We start from the raw sequence: 12,205 nt of genomic DNA on the forward strand, positions 1-12,205 counted from the left end.
TTAAACTCAAGTCAACTGAACCAACTTTACTCATTCCTTTTATTGTGTAGCTGAAAGTCTGACTCCTGTTTGTGCTAGAGAAACATTCCTGATTAACCCTTGGCACCGTAACTGTTCTCCTGTGAAGAAGGGACAGTATGTACTGAGGGCTGTTCTTCAGAGAGATGTTAAACCCCAGCCACATTAACAAACCTCACAGTACTGAGAGTGAGAAGAACTCCGGTCAGTTCCCCGGTAGGATTGTTACGCCATTCCAATCGGACACAATCTTAGCTGGTGTTTCTGGGCATTGGGCTCCCGGCAGGATCTGAGCAAGCCTGGAGATATACTTCCGCAATGAGGTGGAAGTGAAAATCTCTAAAACTCCGAGACGAAAACAAAATTTAAAACAGTGATTATGATCAAGGAAACTGCTTTGGCAGCAGGGAGTGGGTAGCAGAGGGAAGATGGGGTGAGCATTTCCACACAGCTAGTTGCCGTGCTGGGAGATGGTGGGATCACATTCATCAGGGACTGGGTAGCAGAGAGCGAAGCGGAGGATGGGGGAGCGTTTCCATGCAGTCATTTTCTGCCCAAGGAGATGGCGGGACCACATTCAGCAAGGAGTCCGACCTACACTGGAGAGAGAGAAGCATTCCAAAGAACCCTTTCAGAGAGCTGGCAGGGTGTAAGGTCTGCTGTGCTGTGATTCATGGTGTACCCTGAGGCTTCCATCTGCTCAGATTCCTAGTAGCAGCTGCAGCAGTGGAGTGAGCACGAGATCACCTGCCCACAGAAACACATCACCCTGCAGCAGAGGGGTCACAGCAGCTGCAGGACGCAATCGGTGCTGGGGTACTCTGGAAGGTTGAGACCATACTTCTTCTCCAGGGCCGCGGGCACGAAGCGGCCACCCAGGAAGTGGTAGCGGCCAGCGAAGTGGCTGGCTGCCTTCTTGGGGGCAGTGAGTGAGATGAGCATGTCGGGCTGGATCCCCTGTGGGTTGCCCTTCTCCACGTTCCAACCTGTCAGAGAGGCAGAGGAGGCAGTGTCAGGTCAACAAGGCAAGGTTACAGCACGATCCAGGTCAACTGGGCAGGTGGGCCGAGGAAGGGCAGGGCACTGGGAAGGGTGTTTTTGGGGCTGAGGTACAGTACATGGTTCTGTGAAAGAGGCGCAGGCAGGTTGGTGAAGAAGTCATTTAGCATCCTGGCCTTCATTGGTCAGGGCACCAAGTATAGGAGTTGGGATGTCATGGTACAGAAACATCATCCGCCCTCTTGTTCCCTTGCCCCATCCCTGTGTCACCAAATTCCCCAGAACTAGTTATAAACACTCATCAGAATTTTGAACAAGTTATTACTCCCTCAAAACCATTAAGAATTTGAATGTTGTTATCCCTTAAAACCTGTCAGGGATTTGAATTACACCTCCCTTTAGTTTTTTTACCTTTCCACAAGAAGTAAAGTCCAACTGGAACTAGACACAGCTCAAGAATTGTGGATAGAGATGAGGAAAACTGCTATTCCCAAAGAGTAGGGAATCTGTGGAATTCTCTACCCAGGGGAACAGTAGAGTCTACTACATTAAATATATATAAGACAGTAGATTTTTGCATCGCAGGGGAATTCAAGTTTGTGGGGGGAAAAGGCAGGTAGAGATGAGCCCATGGCCAGATCAGCCACAGTCTTTCAGAATGGCAGAGCAGGCTCAATGGGCCAGATGGATTACTAGTGTTCCTAGTTTTTAAGTACAACCTACCTATGGAACTGAAGACCTCACCCTGGGAATGTTTTTGAAATCCTAAGGACCTTCCCGAAGCTGCCCCCAGTTTTCTGGCTGGGACCCCACTGGGGATTGAGTAGTGTAACGCAGAGGGCTCCTGTTTCTGTTCACCAACAGCTCTTCCCACCCATATATCCACACACACATACACACGGCAAGGTGAAGCTGCTGTAGTACTCACCGGATGGGATGTCCACACTGGCGATGGGGATGGTCACTGCCTCCAGTATAGTCAGGATGGAGGCAAAGGGCTCGCGGGCTTCACCCTTGAAGCTGAACCCGAAGATGGCGTCCACCACTAGGTTGTAGACCTCGTCAATAAGGGCAGGCTGTTAGGCGATGGGCAGTGTGTCAGACAACAGCTCACATTGGACCCACAACATGATCAATGGCCCACAGAAGGGCATCACCAGTACATCTCCCACAGAGCAACAGGAGGGTAGAGGGAAATTCAGGAAAGATCAGCAGTCTAGAACGATTATTTTACCGTGGAGACAGTAGCCAGTGGAAGGCCTGGAGTTTGCAATTGTTGGGGGCAGGTAGCCCAGGGATTGGGGAGCAGGTGGGGGGGGGGGGGGGTTGGGATGATAGGGAGCCAGTTTTGGAAAGCACAAAGTGGGTGCTGGGGGGGTATGTAAAGTGGTAGAAAAGAAAATGAGAATTGGAACAGAGCCACTGCATGGGGGGTGTGGATAACGGTCCCAGAATGGCCTGGATCTGCAATGATCAGGATTCTGGTTGGGATGCGGGATGGCCGGAGTTGGGAAGCTAGAGGGTGGAGATTGCTGAGATGAAGACAGATTCAGGAGGCAGTGATCTACGGAAGGAACTGCACATGGTTCGAGTCATACACCCATTCTCACAATGGAGTTGCAGGACTCACCTCAGATGGGAATTCTGCCAGGAAGGGGATGTCCATTTTCTGGCATTGTGTGGTGAGTGACTGGAAGAGAGGCTTACTGGACTGTTTTGGGTAGAAGATGGCCGGTTCGTAGCCCTGCACAGGGAGAGAACAGTCATTGGCATGGCATAACACATTAACGGCAGAAGCCCCTGCCAAGGTCATGCAGAACCACTCAGCAGAGTACACAGCAACGTAGCCCCATTCAGTCTATTCCACCGTTCATGGCCAAGCTGCATAAGCACTGCCCAACTAAGCCCCCACTTTGTTTGCAGAACGTCAGTAACACCAGCATGTATAGCCTGTCCTTAAAGAGCCCTCAAAATTGGCAACAAGCACACTTCTTGAACAAACCCTTCTCAGGCTTCCATCTGGGTACAGGTATCAATCAATTTTAACCCGACGTTTTGAAGACAAACTGTGCCATCCTCGTCAGGGTGATGAAGATGGCAGAGTTTGTCATTGAAACATTCGTTAAAATCGATACCTGTACCTGGGTGGAAGCCCAAGAAGAGTTTATTCATTATACAAGCTGGGAAAACACTGGATCCTTTTTCAAACACACTTCTCCATACGTTGGTGAGGCTGACCCCACAGGGCAATCACAGAATCAGTCCTTTTGGCTGAACCTGTCCAAGCTGTTCTCTGCCCATCTGCGCTACTCCCAGAACCATATGCATCTTAAATGCAGTGATTATTTGATTCCAGCACGTTTGAGTATCAGCCACCCTGTGTAAAACATTTACCCCTCAGATACTTTTTAAATCATCTTCCTCTCACCTTAAACATGTTTTTTTTATACACAGGAAGAGGCTCTTCAGCCTACCATGTTATACTAATTAATTATGCCTAATTAAACTAATCACTTCTGCCTACACAATTTTCATGTCTCTGCATTCTCAGCATCTTAAACATCTCTGTCATATGTTCCACATTCCAGGCACCCACCACTCTGTAAAAGAAAACTTGCCCCACACATCTCCTTTGAACTCCCCCCCCCCCCCCCCGCCTCATCTTAAATGCATGCCCTCTGGTATTAAACATTTCCACCCTGGCTGTCTACCCTTGTCTTTGCCTCTCATCATTGCGTAAGCTTCTACCAGGTTTTTTTTTGTGGGAAATTGATTCTATGTAACTTCTCATAATCGTATAAGTAATTGCACACCTCTACCAGCCCATCTCTCAGCCTCCGTTGCTCAGGAAAATGAGTCCCAGTCTGTCCAAACTCTCCCCAGAACTAAAGTCTTCCATTTCAGACAACATCCTGGTGACTGTCCTCTGCACCAGGCAGAATTCTAGTCTCAGCAAATTCTACCTCAATACATTATCTGATCTGTATGAACAGTACACAAGACAAGCTTTTCACTGTGTGTGTGATAATAAACCAATACCATTCTCATAAATCTTCCTTACACTCTTTTCAACGTAATGACGGCCATGTGGCCTAATGAAGAAGGTGTCTGATAAGTATTAGAACGAGCAGCAGCCCTGCCACGTCATTTGCCATTCAATAGACATAACTCTGTTATATATTTAGGGTGGCACAGTAGTGTAGAAATTAGTGTAATCCTATTACAGCACCAGCAACCTGGGTTCAATTCCCACTGCTGTCTGGAAGCAGTTTGTATCTTCTCCTTGTGACTGAGAGTTTCCTCTGAATGCAGCAGTTTGCTCCCACACCCAAAGATGTACCGATCAGTGGATTATTTGGTCACAAAGGTGTAGTTGGGCTGTATTTCAAAATAACAAAAATAAAACCTGATGACCAAACCCATACACAATAACAATCTCAGAGCTCTAGCTTGTCCCATTCGGTCCAATCTCAGTCCCTTGAGCCCTGGCAGCATCCTGGTCAATCTTTTCTGCACTCTTTGCAGTTTAATATCATCATTCCCATAGCAGGGTGACTGATACAGAATAACACTCTGAGTGTGGTCTCATGGGTCAGTGTCCTGTACAACAGCTCAGTGTCTAACCACAAGAGATTCTGCAGGTGCAAGAAATCCAGACCAACACACAGAATGCTGGAGGAATTCAGCAGGTCAGGCAGCATCTATGGAAAGAAGTAAGGAGTCAATGTTTCAGACTGAGGTCCTTCATCAGGACCCTGGGAGTGTGGTGCTTACAAAAAGCTTGAGATGCCTCGCGCACACAAGTCCATCGCCGCCATTGTTGCCCGGTCCACACACGATCAACACAGTGGGGTTTTCTTTCCGTAGCGATGACAGTGGGTATGCCTGAAAGACGATGAGAGAGAGAGAGAGGGCAGCAATGTTTTGCCTATCAATGTGAGGCTGCACTCGCTGGCGGGGGCTAGCACAGCCCAACAGTATCTGGCACCAAGCAAGTGGGATCCGAAGGAACTCCCTCAAACCCTGTGTCATATGGCCTGTCACTCCCAGTTGGTGGGGCTGAGTGGTAATCAGCCCCTGTCCTTCCATGCTCTCTGCAGGGATGGTCAGATTACCACAAAACACAGGGTTCCTGGAGTCTATGTACAAATGAGCTGTTCGTTTACCCAGGGGCAAAGTCCTCCCCTTCCCAGGGATGTTCAGACACCAACCTTGGCAATGGCAGTGGCACAGCTGAGACCTGCCAGCTCCATCAACTGGTCCACGCTGAACCGGTACTCGGTGAACAGCTCCTGGTCAATGTTCTGAGCCTCCTCCTGTCTGTGGGCGAGAGGTCACACTCTTCATTAATCACACCCCACCCCTGCCCACAAGTGGCAAAAGGGAGTTTGGGTAGGGGGCAGTGTTGTACCCCTCCACAGAGTGGGTGACCACTGGACGAGGATGGGAAAGGGGCCATAACCTGGAGACCACCACAGTCACTGAACCTGCTCATGGGACAGCAACATGCCATTCAGCCCTTCCAGTCTGTCAACTTGAATGGCTTTATACCCCACAAAATGGCATCCCCCCAATAAATGCTTAACTGCTCCCTCTGGGGGCAGCGTCACAGATCTCCCTGTTTCACCCTGTATGGAGGTGACCTGGCATCATCTTAGACTTTGCCCCACATCCACCCACCTGCTCCAGCTTCCTCCTCCTCTGAGGCACAGTGGCTGGAAAGGAATTTTACAAGATCAGGAGCAGTGAATCGTGAGATCCTCTGGCCTGGAGTGTGGGCAAGACCAGATTGTTGGGGACATTACAAATGATCAGGTGTGGTGAATCGTGAGATCCTCTGGCCTGGAGTGTGGGCAAGACCAGATTGTTGGGGACATTACAAATGATCAGGTGCGGCGGGGAACTTGGATGGGTCACCCATGATGGGTCAGTTGCTCCATCTCATCAAGGTTCAATTCCCACCACTCTTTGTAAGGAGTTCTGAATGCTCCTCCCATGATTGTTCATGGTTTCCTCTGGGTCTTCCAGTTCCCTCCCACAGACAGAGGATTGTGCTAGGGGCACAACATAAGTAGCGCATTTCACATGTTAATATACATGTGACAAATAAAGCTAATCTTTCTTTCACTTTTACACTCAAGGGAACCTCATCCAGGGGAGGAGACATTGTCTAATGGTGTCTGGTCATCTCTAGCTTGGACAATGTCTCCTCACTGGATGAGGGGACCCAGTGTGGTCTCCAAACACTGTCCCTCCAAGCCAAGGCATCCCAGATCCTCCGGGCCAAAGGGTTAATGTTGCGATGGTTTACCAGAGCCCACAGTTACTCCTCCACCCTCCCCAAGGTTCTCTCGACCAACTCCCTGCTCTGACTTACCCCAGGTACTTCAGGGCTTTCCCACTGGGGGCAGGACAGTTGAGGTTCCCCTGGCCTGACATCACTGGCCACTGGGTTCTAGGGCAGAGGAAGCCTGGTCCCCGAGAGAGTCCCTGCCTCAAGCCACGGGCAGCCAGCCGCGTCGAGACGAACACGCCAAGGCTTAGGAGGGTCCTGAGCCCAAACATTCAGGAACTACCACGGGACAGCCAGCCTGGAGGGGAGAGAACAGGCTCAGTGAGAGACCTGGCACTGTCACAGTTCTGTTGGACATCCCACAGCTTCTCCCAGGAAGTGAAAACCCTCAGTAACTCGCACCACCACCACCCAGGGATGGACGGGACGAGGGGATGCAGGAAACAGGAGCAGCGATAGCCCACGCAGCCCCACCACTCAAAATGATGATGACTGATCTACGTAGGTCTGCTGTAACAGTCCCTATGCCCCTCAGTTCCTTCACCTCCTGCAACTCCATTTCCACTTTACATACACCTAACGACCCAGCTACCACCACCATCAGTGGGCAGAGATCCACCTCCTTCCTTTCCAGTTCTGATGAAGGGTCTCAGCCACAGATATCAACTGTTTGTTCCTCTCCATAGATGCTGCCTGACCTGCTGAGTTCCTCCAGCAATTGTGTCTTTTGCTCAAGATTTACAGCATCTGTGGAATCTCTTGAGCCTCCATGCATCCTGGTTTTAAACGACCATCCCTTTATATTGTAGCTGTGTCCCCTTATTTATTACTCTCCCACTGATGGAAACATCACAATGCCTACCTCGTCAAGGCACTTTTGGACCTTGGATGTTTGAATAAGACTATAAGACATAGGAGCAGAATTAGGCCATCTGGTCCATCGAGTCTGTTCCACTATTCAATCATAGCTGAAAACTGCTCCTCAACCCCAGTTCCTGGCCTTCTCTCCATAACCTTTGATGCCATGTCCAATCAAGAACCTATCAATCTCTGCCTTAAATACACCCAAATTCCACCAAATCACCACGCTCTGGCTCAAGAAATTTCTCTGATCTGTTTTGAAAGGGCACCCCTATATCCTGAGGCTGTACCCTCTTGTCCTAGACTCACCCACCATGAGAAACATCCTTTCCACATCTATTCTGTCTAGGCCTTTCAAAATTTGAAAGGTTTCGATGAGATCCCCGGTCATCCTTCTGAAATCCAGTGAGTACAGACCCAGAGCCATCAAACATTCCTAGTATGATAACCCTTTCATTCCCAGAATCATCCTTGTGAACCTCCTCTGGACCCTCTCTTCTCAGAAAAGGGGCCCCAAAATTGTTCACAATAGTCAAGGTGAGGCCTTACCAGTGCTTCATAAAGCCTTAGTATCACATTCTTCCTCTTGTATTCTAGACCTCTTGAAATGAATGCTAACATTGTATTTGCCTTCCTCACCACCAACTCTATCTGCAAGTTAACCTTCAGATGTTGTGCACAAGTCCCTCTGCATCTCAGATTCCTGGATTTTCTTCTCGTTTAGAAAATGGTCTGTACATTTATTTCCACTGCTAAAGTGCATGACCATGCATTTTCCAACACTGTATTTCATTTGCCACTTTCTTGCCCATTCTCCCAATCCGTCCAAGTCCTTCTGTTTCCTCAACACTATTGACCCCTCCACTAATCTTCGTATCATCTGCAAATTTAGCAACAAAGCCATCTATTCCATCATCTAAATCATTTATATACAGCATAAAAAGAACTGGTCCCAACACCAACCCCTGTGGAAAACCAATAGTCACTGGCAGCCAACCTTTTATTCCCACTCACTGCCTCCTACCAATCAGCCAACCATGCTCTAACCATATTAGTAACTTTCCTGTAATACCATGGGCTCTTAACTTGGTAAGCTGCCTCATGTGTGGCACCTTGTCAAAGGCCTTCTGAAAGCCCAAATATACACATCCCCTTTATCTATCCTACTTGCAATCTCCTCAAAGAATTCCAACAGGTTCGTCAGGCAGGGTTCTCCCTGAAGGAAACCACGCTGACTTTGTACTATCTTGCCCTGTGTTACCAAGTACTCCATCACCTCATCCTTAACAATTGACTCCAACATCTTCCCAACCACTGAGGTCAGGCTAACTGGTCTATAATTTCCTTTTTCCTTTCTTAAAGAGTGGAGCACAACATTTGCAATTTTTTAGTCCTCTGGCACTATGCCAGAACCCAATGATTTTTGAAAGATCATTTCTAATACCACCACAATCTCTAATGCTACCTCTTTCAGAACCGTAGGGTGCTGTTCCTCTGGTCCAGGTGACTTATGTACCTTTAGGTCTTTCAGCTTTTTGAGCACCTTCTCCCTTGTAATAGTAACTGGACTCACTTCTCTTCCTTTGCACACTACAGCATCAGGCATACTGCTAGTGTTCCACCGTGAAAACTGACGCAAAATACTCATTTAGTTTATCGGCCATCTCCTTGTCCCCTCTTTATTTCTCCTGCCTCATTTTCTAGCAGTCCTATATCTACTACTCTTCTCTCTTTTACTTTTAAGGTCCTTGAAAAAACTTTTACTATTCACTCTGATATGATTTGCTAGCTTGCTCTCATATTTCATCTTTTCCCTTCTAATGATTTCTTTAGTTGCTCTCTGTAGGTTTTTAAAAAGTTCACAATCCTATCTTCCCACTAACTTTTGCTTTCTTGAAAGCCCTTTCTTTTGGTTTTACAATAGCTCTATGTTCCCTTGTCAACCACGGTTGTACTCTTTTACCATTTGAGTATTTCTTCATTTTTGGAATAACATGCCCTGCACCTTCCTCATTTTCCCCAGAAATGCACACCTTTGCTGCTCACTGTTTACTCTCCTTCCAGTTTACTTTAGCCAACTCCTCTCTCGTACCACTGTAATTTCCCTTACTCCACTGAAATCCTGCTACATTAGACCGCACATTCTCCCCATTAAATTTCAAGTTGAACACAATCATATTGTGATCACTGGTTCCTAAGGGTTATGTTACCTTGAGCTCCCTAATCACCTCCAGTTCATTACATAACACCCAATCCAGTATAGCTGATCCCCTAGTAGGCTCAATAACAAACTGCTCTGAAAAGCCATCTCTTAGGCTTTCAATAAACCTGATCTTCCCAATCGACCTGCATGTTAAAATCTCCCATGACAACCACAACATTGCCCTTTTGACTCGCCTTTTCTATTTCCTATGACCCTTGCAGTTTCTTAACTCAACCCACAAGGATTCAACATCTTCTGATCCTATGTAACAGTTTTCTACTGATTTGATGCCATTCTTTATCAGTAAAGCCACACCACTCCCTCTGCCTGCCTTTCTATCCCTCCAATATAACGCGTACCCTTGGATCACCTCTCATTCTTCTAAACAGCAAGGGAAACAGACCTAAACTATCCAACTGCTCTTGACAGGACTACCCTCTCACCCCAGGGATTAGACTGGGGAAATCTCTTTTCAAAGTAAGTTTATTATCAAAGTACTTGTGTGTCACTATTCCTCACTTTGAGGTTCATTTTGTTGCAGGCATACAGTAGAACAGAGAAATAGAATCAATGAAAATCCAACTAAAGACAGACAACCAATGTGCAAAAGACAAACTGCAAATGCAAACCAAAATAAAAAACAAATAATGATAAATAAATAATACTGAGAACACGAGTCCTTGAAAGTGGATCCATAACTTATAGAATCAGTTCAGTGTTGAGGTGAGTGAAGTTATTCATGCCTGTTCAGGAGCCCAATGGTCGAAGGGGAATAACTGTTCCTGAAGCTGGTGGTGTGGGACCCAAGGCTGCTGAACCTCCTTCCCAAATGGCAGTAGCAGTAAGAGAGCATAGTTTGGGCAGCTTCCAATGCTTTCTGCATTTTTCATAGGTTAGGGGACCATAACTGTGTACGTTACTCTAGATGTACCCTACCTGCCTGATAAAAGTTCTATAGTCTTTTACACTAAGTATGGGAGGTGATGTCATTAAAACATACAGAAATTGTACAAGGCTTAACAGGATGGATGCAAACAAATGGTTAGTGGTCTACAACTAAGGCTCACAGACTCAGAACGAGAGGCTGATAGTCAAGGGTCAATAAATGCTTCACATTCTCTTCCCCAGAGGCTAGAGTTGCTCTGGAGATTCCCGGGGATGGATGAATGCTGAGAAATGAGGTGTACTGATGGATATGGGGTCAGTGCAGGCGGGAGGAGGGAAGAACAATCGGTTTTATTGAAGCAGATCAGTTGAGGGCCTGAATATCCTTCTACTCCCATTGCCCCATTTTGTACTGGGACACACATCTCCCATCCGGAGTTTTGCCAGAGGCGAGTGAATGTGGTGGAGTCCAAACTCACAGCCTCCCAGTAACCCCGGACCGCCTCAGAACTGAGTGGCTGAACCAGCCCCTGGCTCATCGCCAAAACACCCCGCCTGTCCAACCCCACCTCCAAGCTCACTGTATTCCTTATACCCCTGCTCCCCAGTCTCAGACCACCACTACCGCCCACGCAGTCACACCGCAATACCACCACCCCCCACACTCCAGGTTCGTCTTACCTTCCCACATGCCTACCTCACCCAATACCCTCTTTCTTCCTCCTGCTAGTCAACTTCACCCCTCTCTCGCCTCCTCGACCCCATACTACCCTCCCATTCCCCACTCCACCCCCATACCCAAGCTCACCTCTCTCAATGCTCTCCCCAATCCCACAACCCTTCCAAACACCTCCCCACCCCACCCCCGGCCCACTAATCCCTTGTTCCGGTCAAACTACCCTCGCCTCCGCGTTCAGTTGGCCTGCTAGTGTCCCGGGTGCCGGACCACGAGAGGGGAGTGCTTTCCAGGCCCGAAGCCTCTCACCTCGGCCGCTCTTCGCCGCAGTTCTGAACCGCCCTCCGTGTCGCCCCTGCACCAATCACAAGGCACGCCAGGCCTGTCGCTCAAAGAACTTCCAATCAAAAATGAGAAAGGACAGACGGACAGCAGAACTGACCAATGAGGAGCTGCATAAGCCTCCCCAGGTTACCCAATTGGATTCAACCTCATCCAAATTTTAATGTAAACAGGGAGTGACAATGGATAGTAACAGAATCTGTAATGGAACAGACACCCAAATGGATGGAAGAAAAGGCAAGGTTGAAAGAGCGAATAAGCCCATCGTTGAGCATAATGCTTGAACTAGAGGGAGAATACTCTGCGCCTTGGTAACGCATCGTTTCCATCTGTAGTCGGGTTGAAAGAAAACCAGCCAATGGCGCGGCAAAGCTCCGCCCCCTCCTTGTGATTGACATGTAGAGCGCCTAATCAATTTGCAGAATGTGCCTAGTAAAACCAATGGGAGAGTCGAAGAGGAGGGATCAATCCCTTAAATGCCTGAAGGACACAAAGGATCAGTGACTCCCCAGCGGCTCTGAGACCTTCGGTGGCCTTGGACAGAGGACGTTTCTCACCGCACCCCACCCCACAGCGAACAGCGGCAACTGTCCGACCGACCGGACCGAGGGCGGTGTCTGTTCTTCGCCGCACCCACGGACTGCGATCTCTGCCTACAAGGGCTCAGGTCAAGTTCAAGTTTGTTGTCATCTGACCGTCCCTATTTACAACCAAACGAAACAACGTTCGTCTGGACCACCGTGTATCACACAGCACATAAGCCAAAATATACCATAAGTTATTAAAATATAATTCAAAATGCATGTAGTAAAGCGCAGCACAGTAAACAGTAAGGTTGCTGTCCTAGTGACGAGATTTCGGTGGTGGCAGAGTAGGTCTTTCTGTACCTGCTCTTGTTTTATAACTTCAGAACATTAACTCAGGGGCG

The 12,205-nt window shown here is 48.1% G+C and overlaps 1 protein-coding gene across 4 annotated transcripts; it reads right to left on the bottom strand.

Annotated features, from left to right (window-relative positions):
* Positions 1–21: 21 nt before the first annotated feature.
* On the bottom strand, positions 22–11,379 carry naxe (NAD(P)HX epimerase). 4 transcript variants are annotated; one of them, XM_059979931.1, is made up of 7 exons: positions 11,245–11,379; positions 6,395–6,608; positions 5,229–5,337; positions 4,792–4,902; positions 2,648–2,761; positions 1,946–2,093; positions 22–1,004 (listed from the first exon to the last, which is right to left on the bottom strand). In XM_059979931.1, exons 2-7 carry the CDS (start codon positions 6,580–6,582, stop codon positions 802–804), a joined length of 873 nt encoding a protein of 290 aa, XP_059835914.1. In that variant the 5' UTR covers positions 6,583–6,608; positions 11,245–11,379; the 3' UTR covers positions 22–801. The 4 variants fall into 4 exon arrangements, with proteins under 4 accessions (XP_059835914.1, XP_059835913.1, XP_059835915.1 ...); XM_059979930.1 differs by having other exon boundaries at positions 11,159–11,290; XM_059979932.1 differs by lacking the exon at positions 11,245–11,379 and adding an exon at positions 11,123–11,145.
* Positions 11,380–12,205: the final 826 nt, after the last annotated feature.

Source organism: Hypanus sabinus, chromosome 9 (genome assembly GCF_030144855.1).
Source record: "Hypanus sabinus isolate sHypSab1 chromosome 9, sHypSab1.hap1, whole genome shotgun sequence".
Lineage (NCBI taxonomy): Eukaryota > Metazoa > Chordata > Chondrichthyes > Myliobatiformes > Dasyatidae > Hypanus > Hypanus sabinus.